This window comes from Brachionichthys hirsutus, chromosome 15 (genome assembly GCF_040956055.1).
Source record: "Brachionichthys hirsutus isolate HB-005 chromosome 15, CSIRO-AGI_Bhir_v1, whole genome shotgun sequence".
Lineage (NCBI taxonomy): Eukaryota > Metazoa > Chordata > Actinopteri > Lophiiformes > Brachionichthyidae > Brachionichthys > Brachionichthys hirsutus.
The window spans coordinates 4162337-4179303 of NC_090911.1; the positions used below are offsets into that span (position 1 = coordinate 4162337).

The following is a 16967-nucleotide window of genomic DNA, read 5'->3' on the forward strand; positions in this document are numbered from 1 at the left end:
GACCCGATAACGGATTAAGCGGTTGGGACAATGAATATTCAGGATGTGCTATTTTCATGTCCTGCATCTGATCAGGAATCTTTTCATAATTGTGGTTCCGTCCCCACTCTCATTACAGTCCACATCACAATCACCATCTTAATGTGTTTGTGTGTATATGCTGTAAAAAGGGCCTCAGCATCTTGCACAGCCTACAACCATCAAGGCTGTCCAAACACTGATGCATGGCTCGCACCAGCAACTGGATCAGCATTCACCCTGTCATCACACCGCATTCAAACGCTGTTTGAAATCAGCATATGGAAGACAAGGCGAGTGAAATGATATATCTGGAGCACAAGACAAGCTCTGGGTTTACCAAGACTAAACTTGAAAGGTTTATATATAAAAAAAAAAAGCCCAATTAGCCTTCAATTCTGAGCTATTTCCAAAAACATTTTTCGCCATAGAATAGTGTCGATATCATATAATAGTCACTATAATAGTGGATGTGTTATCTTTATTAGATTTCTACCTCCCGTGACAAAGCAGAAAGTGTATTATTATTATTATTATTGTTATTAGGTATCTAATAAATAATATTAAAAATGAATATAGAAGCATTTCAGTCCTCGTTTAAGCTCCAGCACGTGTGTTTAGAGATGATAAACTACATCTCATCTGATACTGAACCACAAATCAATCTGTGTGAGCTCAAAGGCAAACGTTCAACATTCCTCATTCTGGAGCAGACCACCCAAAAACACCCCCACCCCCAGAACCCCCAGCCCTGTCTCAAGTTACAAGGCATCACTGGTCTCCAAAAGAAAATGTCACAAAAAAAAGGAACTTGAACTTCAAAAGGTGACTAATGTGAAGTAGCCTGAGTTAATCATGTGCATCTTTCACAAGATATAGCAAGATGGAACAAGATGGAGGAAGATGGAGAAAGATGGAACAAGATGGAACGAGATGGAACAAGATGGAACAAGATGGAACAAGATATTACAGGTTAAAACCTTCTGCTGAACCCAACCCAACATTATTTTGCAGGGCCATATTTTAATGGACAAAATGAAACGCAAAATGAAATCATATAAAAGTGTGAAAAGCATTACTCGTGTTAATTTAGTCAATAAAAACTATAATGAAAAGTAGTATTTATCCGAATGATGGAAGAGAACAAGCTCAACTGAAAGCTGCAAGGGGAATAAACTAAAGCTAATGTTATCTTTATTTGGCATCCATGAAAATAGAAAATACGATTTTATACTGAACATTTTTCAAGTTACAATGCAAATATTCTCTTCAATGGATGGCATGATCATTGTTCTGTTTCCTCTGCTGCTGAGGTCGGATGCATCCTGGTTGGGTGCATCAAACACTCCGTCAGGAAGCTGAAGCATGAGAACACAGAAGATGTTGAACTAACAAATAACATTTCTGGCTCTTTTGGATTACGGTATGACGCATCTGAAATGCGTCACACAGGCTTTGACTGTGGATGAACTTCCCTCGGCTGTCATGGATCGGATCAATTGTCAGCTGAGTTTTTTTATCCTTTCAAGATTTTTTCCATCTGCTAATGAAGACTGCATGAATCGAGATGAAAGCCGACTGACCTGGACCCAAATGTTCAGAATGGAATTCAATATCCGACACAGACACAAAGTAATGTTCTTCATCTCGCATGCCAACAGACCCTCCGACATGAAGCTGGACAACCTTTGTCTGCCGATCAGGACCATGCAGTCGTGCTTGTTAAACACTATAACTAATGTTAAATACAGCTCATTGTAGCAATGAATGTGAAACCAATTTGCATTAGAACCCAACAGGCTTGTTATGCGAGGATCTTTCACTGTCACAGAGTAGGATATGACGAAACACGTGATAGATTCAAAGCTACGTTTCTGTATCAAAGAATCTTGATATGGAAAACCAACTAAACACGATTCAAATTCAAAAAGTTTTTTTGTTTTCAATGGCGCATCAGCAACTGTTTAGTTGCTGATGCTCCATTCCTGCCTCCAGCGTGATGCGCCGTGAAGCGTTTAGCTTATCACAGCTGAACAGCCGCATGAAGGCAAAGGCTCATGTTTTTGACTTGCTCAAAAGGGAACAGTAAATTTGTCTTTAGTGTGTCTTTATTTGTAACATTCAGCAACTGTGCAGCTCTTTGTCACACGCATTTCACCTTTCTGGAAAAATGCTTTTTTACTTTGAGGTCATTTAGGAAAATTCACCAGCTCCTCATTTTTGCATCCACGTTGCATAAGGATACGTTAATCCGTGGCCAACTGTCTTTTGAACCCTTGTTGTTGTTTGATGAGAAGCTTGTAACTTGTGAGGTTCGGTCTAAATTAGAGGATAGTAACAGAAAAGATGCGAGACATTTTGAGCAGCTAGGAGAACAGTGTGCGACAGCGTTGGATAAAACAGACATGACAGTGCAGGCTTTACTTTCGGACTGCAGCTGGGCCACGGCATCTGATGCCTCACATTTCATTAGCAATGGAGAAAGATCCTTGTGTAGTTAAACACGCGCAGCCAGGACAAAGTCGCTCAGATTTATGTTGCTAGTTTTATTCTGACTCTGGTTCCTTTTGAAGTTTAAAGCCTCAGAAAAAAACAGAGCCTGATTCTTGTCACCAGATGTTCTCCAGCTCTGCAGTGTGTTGAGCCATGTTCAATCATGCTAAATGAGGCACAGCAGAGATGTCCCCAACAGTGGGGGACGGGGGGGGGATTCTCCTCTGATCACATTCCATCCTCAGCACCACCTTTACGAGGCAGCTAGCAACTCGTGCAACATGTCGACTACCCTCGAAGAATACCCAAGACACGTGTGTGAGTGCCCATTCCCCTCCCCCTGACACACACCCACAGGCAACCTGCTGTTGTTGAAATGCAATGATTAAAGGAGGGGGTCAAAGGGGAGAAGCTAGAAAATAACAGGATCTTTATCTCTCTGAGGCAGGAACGCTCCTCATCAGACGGCCACTTTAATGTCAGCCACCATTCTGCAGACGCAGATCAGAGTAGGAAGGGACTGAAACTTATTGTTTCCAGCCTGTCAGGATGAGATTTGTTCCAACTTGATTGTTGTGGCACAGTTGCACTTATTCAAGTATCAGATTATTAAAAGGCCTAAATCCAAAAGCTACTTCTCGTCAGTCAATGAAGAAACATCTCTCCTCTGTGTTTTTCTAGCCATGCAAATGCTTTTAGCTTTCCTTTCCAACATCTGGACATATCCAGCTTCTGGAGCTATCCAAATACAACGGAGAAGAAGGTGGGAAACATTTTTACAACAATGCATATTTTCAGGATTTCCTGAATATGATTGAGCTCTCCCAGAAATGAGTCCTATCATGAAATCTTTGGCAGTAAACAAAGAAACTGTAGGAAAGACAGTTACAAGATCCAAGATGCCAAACATCTGCAGACCTGTGAAAACAAAAACCAACGCTTTTGAACAGTAAAAAGGGGTTTGGGCGCACCCTCCTGCCACTCATCACGCAGTCTGGCCTGTTTCAACTTGTATGATGAACACACAGATTGTGGCTGATATCTGATCAGATTCATCATGACATGAAACAAGCCTGCTAAACCGCCGGCAGTGTCTTTTAGCGGAAACGTTCTTCTTTGTGAGAAAATAGGACTTCCCTCATAAAAACTGAAATGAATATGCCAAAAGCCTGGCAGATAAAATCTAAAGAACTTGCATGATGGGACATGATAATTAAGTTTAGTTTTCTTTTAGCTTTGGAAACTGATCCTACACAATATCTGTAGGAATACTGTAATATTACACTCCAGATGAGTATCCAGAAAGTCTCAGCTTCATATTGGTGCAGCGCTCTGTTACTGTTAGCAACTCCGATTCTATTTATGCTCCGAGATGTGGGAGTTGCCGGAACACCTCTCGCTCTCTGCTCCAGGTTATGGATGGATGGATGGATGGATGGACAGCCTATTAGTTTCCATCATTCGATCTATCTTACATTGTTAGAGAAGGTGAAAAAGATCTGCATCCGCCGCGAACACCCTGAAAAATGAATCAACGCTTCCTTGGACCAAGATCCATTGATGACTTTCAGCGATCAAGCAGATAAACAAAAACATTGACGATCACGTGACCTCTGTGACCTCCTCTTAGCGATTTGACCGGCGTCAGAATGTAGCAAAAGGACAGTAAAGGAACAGAGTGAATGAATAACTCATGAAACAGCTGTCATCATTAGTTAATAATGACGAGTTCATTTATAACGACCAGCGCTTGAAGGGCGAGGCGTGTTTATACTTAAAGTGCCTCAGATATAGGATCCATTGCCCGACACCTATGCACGTGAGTGCGTGTCTTTGTGTGGAAGGTGGCGCTGATGGCTGGAGCAGGAAGTCACGGCACAAAGTGTGTACACTTGCCTCAAACGTTGAGCCCTCCGCTCGCGTCGGCGATATGGAGCTGGTGAATTATTGACTGCGGGAGCCATTTAATCATCCCAGTTTATTTAACTTTTCAGAAGGCCTGCCCAACGGCCAACAGGGCCGTGTCGTAGGCCTTTGTGCGCTACAGGGAAAGGCATGCGCTAAGTGAGTATGTGTATAGAATTAGTGTCAACGGCGTATCCTGTTTATATTCACACGCTCCCCTCCCAAAAGCCAATACAGGCTTGTAGTCGGTAAAATGGAGGTAATGTCCCCGCGCTCCTTTCTTTTCTTGCTCTTCACCAGCATATGTTGCAGCTTTAGCATGTTGTAGACGAGTTGAGAAATAGGTCACTGGTCTTTAGCACTTGTCACCCTGGTTTAGCGCCGGCATCTCGCCGTTGTGTGCCTGGAAGAGCAACTGTTAGTTGTTTTAATCTGAATGGCTGGAAATCGCTATGAAGGTTGCCCCCGACCTCCTCCCTCTGAGGCGATTATAGTTGAGTTGTACAGTGCTTGAACTATCCGCCCCCCCCCCCCCCCCCCAAATCTCTTTATAAAGGTTCCGTCATTCCTGGGCCGGCGCTCCTACCATGGTTAATCCACAGTTTGAAATCTTAGATTGTGGGAATATGTCAGAGAAATGCTCACCTTTCAAGCGGAAAGACTCGGTGTAAGGGTGATAAATGTGCTTCAGATGATTTCCCCGGGAGGATGTGCACCAACTGCCATCCCACTGACCTCTGTTCTATTTCAAGGACTCGGTAGGCTGGAGGCCACTACCTGGAAAAATGGAACATGTCAGCCACGGTATTGTTCTGATTGAAAACCTCCCTCGCTACTGCAACTGAACCGCCATATTCCACAGTGCTTAGTGGTTGTTGCCAGATATTGAGTTCAAACCCTTGAGCCGCAGTGCTGTTGACCATTTGCAATAGTTTGAAGACAAGGCCGCCACTGTTCCCGGAGCAGCTCTGTGGAGGCGGGCGGGATTAGGGCGCTCCAGCTGCTGATAAGGCCCGGCCCTGGAATGATCTGAGTCATGTGTGACGGGATGAAAGCAGACGCGTAAAGATTGAAGCGGTGATCTCCGGCTGGCTTTGCTTTGATTTTGGGGACATCTGCGGCCGTTGCTGTGGAGTTTTCTCATTGGCCTTCCCTTTTAATCGTCGTCAGACAGAGACATTACTTCCTGGGAAGATTAAATGGTTTTAAAGTTGATAAGAAATAGATGGCAAAAGCTCAAACATTCTTTAATCCCATGGACTGTATCCGACAGATGTTAGATAAATGGTTATGGTAATCCTTGGGTTACAGGTGTGACATAATGGGCAGAGCTAATCCAGTAAAGATGCAACCTGGACCTACAGAATAGTTCCTCTCTGCTTTAGCTGAGTACTACGTGTCCAGCATCAGACAGCAGTCAGCTGGCTAGCACGGATGCTAATCGATAATTTTTGTCAAGTCTGGAATCCTTTCTTTTCCTAATAAATTGTTAATGGCACCAGATTTGCTTCGGAGCATGTCCTGCATCATTGTTCTTTTATTATACATTCTGAGTATAATTTAGGCGTATTTACACAGACGAATCTGACTTCCTATCAACTTAGGTAAATAATTGTACAATTCCCTTCTAGATGTAAAACTGAGACAGATTGAATCATTTCTATGGATTTAACACGTTTTAATAATTTCAATAACTAATTGGATTTGATTTTCATCCTTATTCATCCTTATTCTACTAATAATTTTTCTATTATTATAACATTTTCCAATTCTCCATCTTATAATTACAAAGTTTTCATGTTGTTTCCTTTTATGAATTTATGAGTGCGTTTTTTCCCGCCTATCCCAACTTTATTTGAAATATGTTGTTGGCATCAAAATAAGACTTAAGGTACATTATACAACTTTTTTATATAACAGTTTGAACATTAAATATCTTGTCTTATTTGCTCGGCATTATTTCATTATTTATTTCTGAAATGAACAAAAATGTCCAGAGGTCCAGAACTAAGAGGCCACTAATTACAATGGAAATGGGCTTGGTGCTGAAAAAAACATACTTTCATATCAAATTCCAGAGACGTGTGCCTCCTCTGATGGGCCAATATTTTTAAGTGCTCCCTCTAAACTTGTGTGCTGCTTGCTGTCAGTCCTGCAACCTGCTGTCAGTCCTGCAGCCTGACGGACAGACGGAGACGCCTCCTATAAACACCAGACCCGGTATGGCTGCCTGTAATCCCCCTACATCCTCGGACAGAAGATGAAGCAATGCCCATTCCATGCTCTCAGCAGGGAGACCCTTAGATTAACACCATAATAAAAAGTCCTGCTGGAGACACAGGCTGAAGAAACAGCCTCTGATAACTGATATGTGAATACCTGCTGAGGGACGAGGACAGCGAGCCTGTCCAGCTGAGCAGAGCCTCAACACAGCGATTGTTCTCTGTCCCCCAGCTGCAGACGATCCGCTGAATGAGACGCTCGCTTCGCCTCCGTCGCTGCTTTGATAGGCCTTTGCGATAATATTATCGAGGCCGTCCGGGTTGAAGCGCCCATCTTGAATGGAGAGACTCTGGAAATACGTCTGATTCCTTAACAAACAACCATTTCACACCATTGCAGCAAAGGACACAGGAAAAAAGCCACAGGCAGAATTTCAACAACACTATTATATTTTCTATGTCATGTTTCCCCTCACAGAATTGCAGTTGAAAAATAAATCCTGCATCGATTCAAGTAAAAATAATTAAGAACTTGATTTGAACGTCAGGCTTTGCCTACAGCTGCAGCTGCTAATCAAACATATTTCATTCAATCATATCAAGGTTTTTTAGGATAAAATGTTTTGGAACGTGTAATGCACTGAGAAACAATTACAGCAGTATTGTCATTTATGCCCAGATATTTTCTCGACAGAGATGCTGCCTGCCTTTGGATCCGGTTAGAGTGATCGCTGGGGGAATTTCATTAGAGTCGGACCTCCAGGAAAAAAACTGATAACTGCAGTGGAGGGAGGAAAGAGAACAGCGTGCATTGTGTTTGACCAAAGACAGTCTTTAGTTGTTATCGGTGTTGGGTAAGAGGAGGAGGAGGAGTGGAGGACAGAAGGGAAGAGGAGAGGAGGTGGAACGTAGCCGTGGTGGGTATCAAATGAGAAAACAGAGACAATATGTATGAAAAAAGAAAAAGGAAAGGTGGAGAGGAGGGGATGGGAAGGAAGGATAAAAACAGGGGAAGATAGAGGGAAGAAAATTAGAGGAGTAGGACAGGGAGAAAGGAGAAACAAGAGACAGGAGGACAAGGGGAAAGAAGAAAGTGAAGATGGGTCAAGGGGAGGAAAATATGAGAATGAGAATGGAGAGAAAGAAAATGGGACAATGAGGAAACAGAGACGATGTTGAAGAATAGCAGGAAATGGAGAGAGAAGTGGAGAGGAAAAGAAAGGAACTAAGAATGAAAGGCAGAAAGACAGGAGGAGATTAAAGGAGTGATGGGAATCTCTCAGCTGGAACATCTGGCCCAAACAATGACAGGTGTGGGTCGGTCCCAGCAATGCAGCCAGTCCTTCAGTCTGGGGGAGATGACCTGATAACCCCCCCCCCCCTCCACCGGTCGACCCCCCCACCATCCCCCAATCAACAAAGACGCACCTTGTCTGGTCGCTTAATAAACTCCTATGATGTCTGAAGGAGAAAGGAGGAAACCGGTGGAATGGGGGCTCCCGTGTTCCTGGTGATGAGTGAGACCCCCGGCAGCATTCCTCAGAGACCCTCCTCGCATGAAGGTGAAGATGAGCCGCGGATCAAGTGTCACTTTAACAGCCTGAATGGGAATGCTGGCGCAACAACAGCTGTCCGGTGATTTATTCTTCTATTTAGATTTAAGATGCCTTGAAGATCGGATCAAGGATGTGAGATGTTTCATGAAAAGACACTTGAGACTGACAAACATGGTATCCTTAAAAATTCCAGATGTTTCTGGAGAGGAGGACGACTTGACTGGAGACTCTGTGGCTCATGAATGTCAGCAAATCTGATTAAAAGCCATACACAGAAAAAAACAAACCCCAAAAGCTGCTGGCTTTGCCTTTCATGGCCATCCATCATAAGGGATTGTTTGTATACAGTTGTTTTATTCTCTCGGTGTGTGTGTGTGTGTGCGCGCGTGTAGGTGTGTGTGTGTCAGAGAGAGAGATGAGATGAATGTAATTAAAGCTTTTTAATTAGATGCTGTTCTTTTCTGGGAAGCCTGTGGCAGCGCTGGGTGGAGCCTGAGTGGAGACAGGAGGTTTGTGGTCTGGCTGAGGGAACCACGCAGACCGGGGTAATGGAAACCGGGTGTTCACTGTACACACACACCTCCACACACACACACACACACACACACGTGCTTGCACAACCCAAAGCTGAAGAAAAAAAAATAACACGCTACGAGAGAGCCACATAAAGTTATGCAGACTTGAATCTGAATGCACAGCCCCCACAAGACTAATGCGTCCAACGCACACACACACACACACACACACACACACACACACACACACACAACATATTGCATCTGGAATCTTAGCCATGAGTAGGTTTCAGTGGCCAAGCACAAAATAAAGAAAATAATGGCATACAAAGAGAAAGGAAGGCAAAGTGTGTCTCCGGCAGAGCTGGCGTTGGAGTGTGGAAGACTTAACGACAAATCCATTCTGCGTTGCGTCCGCAGGATTCATTGCTTATTTATCAGTTGTTATCCAGAGGCAGGAAGGGCGGGGAATGAAAAATTCAGACAAGCATCGCCTTTTCTCCTCTTAGAAATGGCAGCCCGTCACATATAACGGGCTGCAATGGCGTCTGCATGCAGCGTGTGAGAGTCGAAGGAGGAGACACCATCGGTGTCTGTGAATTCTACAACCTATTCTGAATAGCTTTTACTCGTCACTAAAGGTTTTATGCGTCATCGTATAAAAACACACCAGCAGTGATGCTTTAAATGCCGCAGACTTTGACAGGTGCTATTTTTTTCTTCTTCTCTGAAAAGGGGGATTTCATTTTTCTTCTTCTTCAGAAGCTTCAGAAGAAACTTATAGTTCCACGGGTCAGCAGCTGAGGTCTCTGGATGATCTGATAGGGGTCATGGTTAAAAGTTACATGTTTTTTTTTCTTCTTTCTTTATTGATTTGAACGTTTCTTCCTGAACTAGATGAAGCTAGAGAAAAACAATGAAAGGGAGAAGTACACGGAGCTTCTGAAGGCCCTATTGGAGATTGATCCTAAAAAAGAGGGTCACACCCCACACACCCGTTTATAACACCGGCGTCCTGCAATAAGGCTGCCAACCTCCCCCTAGACTACTGCACTGCACCTCCAACACCCTCAGCAGGAGGAGATGTGAGCATTGTTCATCCGGATGCTGAGAAAAAGCGACCCAGGATAAAGAACATTTTACCACCAGATTTGTCCATAGTTAAGCCTGGTGTTGAGAACAAGGGACTCGGGAAGAAGCAGAAGGTTTTGCACTTCTTCCTTCTGTCAGAAGGACCACAGAAGCACCCCCCCCCCCCCCCCCCCATACGACGTCGTCAACTCCCTCCCCAAACACAGGAAAGGCATCCAAAGGGACTAAGACAATCAATCAATCAGGCTACTTGGAGGGTCAATGTCCATCCAGCTGGACGGCAAAGACGCCAGGGGCCCACGGACCCTATGTCTAAACACGAGACCATTCGGACCACACCACCAGCGGAAGCATCCAGGGTAATGCCTCCCTCAGGTCAGATTAGCCTTGTTTGAGTGGGGGGGGGGGGGGGGGGGGGGGCGTGTCTGCGGGTTAGTCTTGTCACACATACCAGGTAACTAGTAAGCCTAACCAGGCTCTGAAGCCAATGCTGCTCAGTCTACTAGTCTACCGGTAGATGGTGTCGTTTTTATGCACGCTGCGCACATGAATCCCTGCATCATGCAAAATAGGGTTGCCAGGTCGGGGGCCCTCTAGTGGCCAGGGGGCCTTAGGCTGCTTATAGGCTGGGCCGGCCCTGAATACAGGGAATAGGAGTGATGTTCCGGCTACAATTTACCTGTGAGAAAAAAACTACATGCAATAATGTGATTGCTTAAATGGTGATGATGTGATCATTTGCATGCGCACACCCACACACACACACACACACCCATCCACACACACACACACACACATACATCCATAGAGGCATGTAAGAATATAAGCATGGCTGCACAGTGCACACACACAGAGGACTCATTCCAGATGCACACAAACACGCACACACTCTGATACATTGATGCATGCACTCGTGTATGCAGCCTTTCCCTCCATCCCCTCCAGTCATTACACACTCACACACACACACACACACACACACATATATATATGCAGCACTAGGAAAGGTAGAAAACAGATCTGCCATCCATACAGCGAGGACAGATTTGCCTTTTCCATTCCGCTCTGACATCACTTTCCACCAAACTGTCTCACTCCAGATCACAGACGATCAAACTCTTCCATTGCTAATAACAGATCAATATCTGGCAGTTGGTGATCGCTCTCTGGGATGTGAGGTTGAACCCCAGCTAATAGACGGGCAGCATCTCCTTCCTTCTGTCAGGGAAACATGAAACCCCGGCACGCCGCTGGCCCACCTCCACCCAGATGTATGTAAATCTACGGACGCGCCCAGATGTGATGGCGCACACACTCCAGACAGTCTCCAGGTGTGCCCCCCCCCCCCCCCCCCAGTGGGCACAGATCCGAGTCGGTGTGATGCTACTGGGCCAGAACTCTGCTGTGGATGGAGACACGACCAGACTATGAGCAGGGCACCATCTAGTGTTGCATGGCGAGTATGAGGCAGCAGCTGGGGGGGGGGGTTTAGGTGCTGGGATGCTCAGCCATTTTGGGCGTGTGTCTGCTGGGTTCTTCCCCCGCAAAGGACTTCCACCATCATCAAAGCGCCGCGTGGCTGAGCGTTGGGTTTCGTGTCGGCGTCGACCTGAACCTGAGCAGAGCGAGCGGGGTGGGTGGGTGGGGGCTGGGCGGCAGATGTCACAAAATGACACAAAATGACACCCTAACACAGTACATATTAGATTAGATGACCTTTATTATAATATATATAGTTAATAATATAGTTTTTTAATGTATTTATACTTAGTGGGAAACCTGGGGCTGTTTCGATGAACACAATATCCCAGCAGTAATGGTGAAAGACACACACAAAGCTCTTCCTCAACAGCTCTCAGTCTCTCTCTGTTGTTAGTTTTTATCGCCGTCGAGCTAGAGAAGCTAAGCTCACACAGATATGTGGTTGAAAACGGGAGCAATGTCAAAATAGCTTTGTTGGCTAGAATGGGGAACTCCTTGGCTACAGATAACCAGAAACTGTCCAAAGGAAGATCAGCAAAGTTTAGCTTTAAACCCCGATCTCGTTTCAGATCAATGAGTTCCTCTTGCTCCTTTAAAGTCAGGTCCTTTCCAGCACCGGATGCTGAGCTGTGTGGGTCCCGAACCCAGTCAAGGCATTCTGTGGAGGCTGAATAGAAATAAAATGACAACTTCTCCTCAAGAGTTTCCAAATGTGTGCAAATCACGTCGCACATTGCAGCAGTGTTGCCATCATGCAGTTTCTCGCTGCACATGTTGTCGCCAGAGTCGCACCTTTAAACGGAATCCGTTCATTTTATCAGTGCTTGTAAGCAGGTTTTCATTTCGGCCTTGCATCCGAGTGTTCAGTTCATTCAGATGATGAAATATATCAGCCAGGCACGCCAGCTTTGCACGCCACTCATCACTTGCAAGCAGCTTTGAGTAATCGGACCTCTCGTTTGTCAGAAAAACTTTTAAGTTCCTCTCGTATCTCATACACACGGGCCAGCACTTTGCACCGCAACAGCCGCCGGACCTCCGTGTGGAGCAATAAGACTTTATGCTCCGCTCCCACTTTAGCTATCTCTTTGGTCGCGTCAGGGCCGAGCATCCCGCTTACCTTTACAGGCTGGCAGTATTAATGTTTCTGCCACAGTGTGGGACTTTTTTGATTTAGCTACAAGTTCAGCAACGGAATGGCTGCGGCCGACACAGGCGAATCGATGAGGCAACATAGAAAATGGAAGTGGTGTAGACGGACAGCATAACCAGACAAAATCCACACAATAGTCCGACACAGAAATGGCGGCGGAGCAGAGACTAAGAGGGCTGGCATTGATGATGGGAATCAGCCTCAGGTGCGTCTGGGGGGGCCACAGCCAATCCGTAAGCCCCAGGTCCTGAAGCGAAGGACGGAACAGGTGTGTGTAAAGGTGACAAGGCATAACAAAGTACAACATGACCCTCACAGTATACTGAATATACTGCCATGAATACAATTCTACCGTGATCGGCTCCCAATATAATTACATTCGTTTCCGAGCTACTGATGAACGCCTTTAATCTTTAAGTTGCAGTATTGACGACGTTTTTTATGTTTGGCATCAGACAAAAGCAAAATCTGGAAATCCGGGAATTTTTTTCTCCTTTGAAATGTGAGTCAGGCAAATGTAGCGACACGTCGACGGTGAGCATCCCCATCCGACCAGGTTGAGGCTGGTGCGCCCCCCCCCCCCCCCCCATCAGTTTCCTCCCTCCATCTCTGGTCGTACCTGCAGTGGTCTCTACCTGGAACGAGATGGAATGTTTCCATTTGACACAACATCAAGGTGTCTCTCGAGAGGTCGTGACCCTGGTACTTAATTCATCTAGAATTCTTTTCTGGGCCTCGGACGGCGCCGGCGGCGAGCTCTACCGTCTGCCGCCGCGGCTCGCCTCTCTGGCCCACCAGCGGGTGCACGTTCCCTTCTGCAGGTCCGACGCAGCACAAAGACACAATCCTTGAGACGTGCTGGTTAAAAGCAAACGAAGCGTCTTTCCTCGCGTTGATGATCAATGACCAGAACTACAGAGAGGATAATAATTTGTTTTTAATTCGAGGTGAACTGTCCCTTTACAGACTGGATATTTGCTTTAATACAATAACAAAGCACACACACACCTCACCTTCGGACCGACCGAACCGAAAACACACAACAGAACCCTTTCACAACACGAAGCCTCGTCCTCCGCTTGCCGCTCCAGGTCCCCCCCCCCCCCCCTCACATTCCGGGCGGTCATGTTTGAGCGTTCAGGCGGTTTCAGGCAGACCTGGGCGTGGCCCAGATACCTCCACTGTAAAAATGAGTGTGCAGGATACAGATCCTGCTCGCTATAACAAAAAAACTCTTATAAAACACAGCAAATGGTGTTTGTTGTCGAAGCGTAGGACAATGTTGTGTACTCTAACTGTGCAACAAACTACGCTACAGTATATACAGACATGTATGACGGTTATACTGTATAACAGTAAATCTAGTCGGCCGGATGCTTGGGCAGGACGGCCTTCAGAGACGATGCCTTCAGGGCCCCAAGACTTTGGTATCATCTGTGAAAACGGTGGCTCTAACTCGTACAGTGTAATATCAATCAATACAACTAAACACGGCCATTAAAAACATTCACATGAATATACTCGATGCAACAAAGGCTATGCAGACCCCCCCCCCCCCCCTCCCCCCATGTTTCTTTTATCGCAATAAAAATCCAGTCAGGGATTAAACAAACATTTAAATGTTACATATTTCATAAAAGAAAAAAAAGGAGACTAATGTCATCAGCGCCCCCCCCCCCCGCCCCCCCCCATTCTAGACAGCAATGATGCTTTGTGAAAAATAGATGTATAGTAGAGTGAACTAAACATTTACAGGATTTTACAGGTGGAGAGAAACCGTCGTTTTGGCGGCGCCACAGTCTCCTGAACATGCGATGATCTCGCCGGTCGCTCGGGTCCTCGGCCGCCCGCCGCCCACGGGGCTGCGTCAGCGTGTGTGTGTGTGTGTGTGCGCGTGTGTGTGTGTGCGCACGTTGTCGAGCGACTGCCGCGGAGTTGCGTGTCCGTACGAGTGCTCAACAGTCCCCCGAGTTCTGCGAATGAGCCCCCGTCTCCATTTTCCAGTCCCTCTGGTCGGCGGCGTCCCCCTGGCCGTGCTGGGACGCGGCGGGGGACTGGGAGGACATCTGTCTGCGGGGGTTGCCGCTGTGCATGGTGTTCCAGTGGCGCTTCAGGTCCGACGCTTTGATGAACGCCTTGTCGCAGGAGCCGCAGTTGAAGGGCCGCTCGCCCCGGTGCTGCCGCTCGTGGTCCTTCAGGTGGGACTTGTGCTTGAAGGCCTTTTCGCACATCTGACAGGCAAACGGCCGCTCGTTGCTGTGGACCCTCTCGTGCCTCTTCAGGTCGGGCCCCCTGATGAAGGCCTTCCCGCACACGACGCAGCGGTGGGGCTTGAAGCCAGAGTGGATCTTGAGGTGCTCCTTGAGGTGGGCGGCGGTGGTGAACGCCTTCGGGCAGTGCTCGCAGCCGTAGGGCCGGTTGGCGGTCAGCAGCCGCTCCTTCTTGGCGTTGTGGTCCAGGGGCTTCGTGCCGGCGCTCTGGCAGGACCCGTGGTCACGGTGGCCGTACAGCAGGTACTCCAGCTTCATGTCGCTGGAGGAGGAGGAGCCCCAGCTGTGGGCGTGGGGATCTTTGCTCATGTTGCTGTTGTAGCCGTGCGGCTGCGACACGTGGGAGCCCCCGGGCCCCATGCCGTCCATCCCCTGGTCGTAGAAGCTGTTCTTCCTCACCTCCTCCATGGCCAGCTCCTTCAGGATGGCGTCCTGAGCCCGCATCCCGTGATCCCCCGGCGCCTGGTTCTCCCGGGTCTTCATGTTGGTCAGCTCGCGTTTCTGCGTGCACAGGTTGTCCAGGAAGTTGATGCCCAGGATCTGGCCGGACGACATCATCATGTTGATGTCCTTCTTCCTCACGGCGAGCCTGGCCGTGTACATGTAATTGAGCACCTCTTCGAAGATGTCCGAGCGGATGAAGTCCAACTCGACGATGGAGTTGTCCTCGTCGCTCTGCTTCTTGAAGAGCTTCTTGAAGTAGTTGCTGCACGCCGCCAGGACGCAGCGGTGAGCCCGGAACTCGATGTTCTCCACCACCACCACCACGTCGCAGTGCTCGCCCTCCATCCGCTGCTGGTTGAGCATCTTCAGGAAGGTGGCTTTGTGGTCGTAGTCGATGTATCTCAGCAGGTCGGACATGTCGCAGGTCGGAGAGGCGCAGCCTGCGGGAGGAAACGGCCAAAAGGGGGGGGGGGGGTCAGATCTCACGGTGGCAAACTGGGGGGGGGGGGCGACCTGCCTGCAACCCGCACGGCAGAAGGGCGGAGCTCGGAGTGCGTGCAGGTGAGGGAGGCAACAGAAAGGAACAAGGTGTTGTTTACACACCAGCGCCGTAAATAAACAGGAAAAGCAAGAAGCAGCGAAATTAATCAATTCGTGCAGAAAAGCAGAGAAAACTACGGCAGGCCGGACAGCGAGAAAACTAGCAAGGAACGAGCCGCTGACAGAAATAAAGCGACGCGCGTTACTCCCGTGAGGCGACGCGTTCACGTCGTCACGCAGGGAACGGAAAGCCGAACCTCCGCCACAGTATTTCACATTTCACCAAGTCCAGCCATTTTGGTCAGGAAGCCTCCATTGGTATGTTTGTGGTACCTTTAAAGCGGGGCCCAAACAGCGGGAGGGGGGGGGGGGGGGGGCTGCGCGCCCAACGACCCGCCGAAACGCGCCGCGCTGGTTCCGTTTCCGCCGCACGACGCGCAAAGAGAAATGGAACTGTTCCGTACCCGTAGCCTGAACGCGATCCCGGTGTTGTCACGCAAGGCAGTCGACGACGATCCAGAGCTGTCGTTTTTCCTCTTCCTCCTCTTGTTGTGTCAATTTGGCCTCCACAGGAAACGCTGCATTGTTCTGCTGCCACCTACTGGACCGGAGTAGTACTTGTATAGAGATCCTGTATGTACGGCAGAGACTCACTCTGTCGCTCTTGTCCTCGACAGAGAGGTGTAAAAACACATACTGCATAATTTTAGACACTGAAAATACATACATATGTACGTGTGTATGTATTTGTCATGTCATTTATGAATATTTCCTACTTATTCACTTTTCTAGCCTTTTGTTTACATATAAATAACACAAATCAAGAAAAAGAAGAAGAATCAACTGGACTTGGTTGAGTTTGGTGGAAGACATTTCATTTTCATGGCTATTTATGCGCCCGGCAATATAAATGGAGTGATACCTCTTACTTTTTGTGACTCTCTGGGTTGTACGTACGTACGTAAACCGGGGCGGGGCTTTGGAAACCTGCCGCACAATTAAACAAATTCCTGAATCTGTAAAAATAAAATCCTATTTTAAATACCACTTTCTTTAACAACTTAAGTGTTACGAGCGTTTGGCGTTAATGAATAATAATTAGGACGACTGTAGCTCAGAGCTTCAAACAATTCAAACCAAACTATTTATTACTTTAACCAAAATAATAAAATCTGTTTGATAAAGTGAAATTAAATCACTTTAAATCACTTTAACTGCAATCGACCTTTGTTGACAAAATGCACTGATTTGTGACTCAATATTGGGACACAAGTTTC

At 47.1% G+C, this 16967-nt stretch overlaps 1 protein-coding gene across 1 annotated transcript; it reads right to left on the reverse strand.

Annotated features, from left to right (window-relative positions):
- Window positions 1-14391: 14391 nt before the first annotated feature.
- LOC137905011 (zinc finger and BTB domain-containing protein 14-like) lies at window positions 14392-15567 on the reverse strand. Its single transcript, XM_068749235.1, has one exon. It carries the CDS (start codon window positions 15565-15567, stop codon window positions 14392-14394), a length of 1176 nt encoding a protein of 391 aa, XP_068605336.1.
- Between the last annotated feature and the right edge of the window lie 1400 nt (window positions 15568-16967).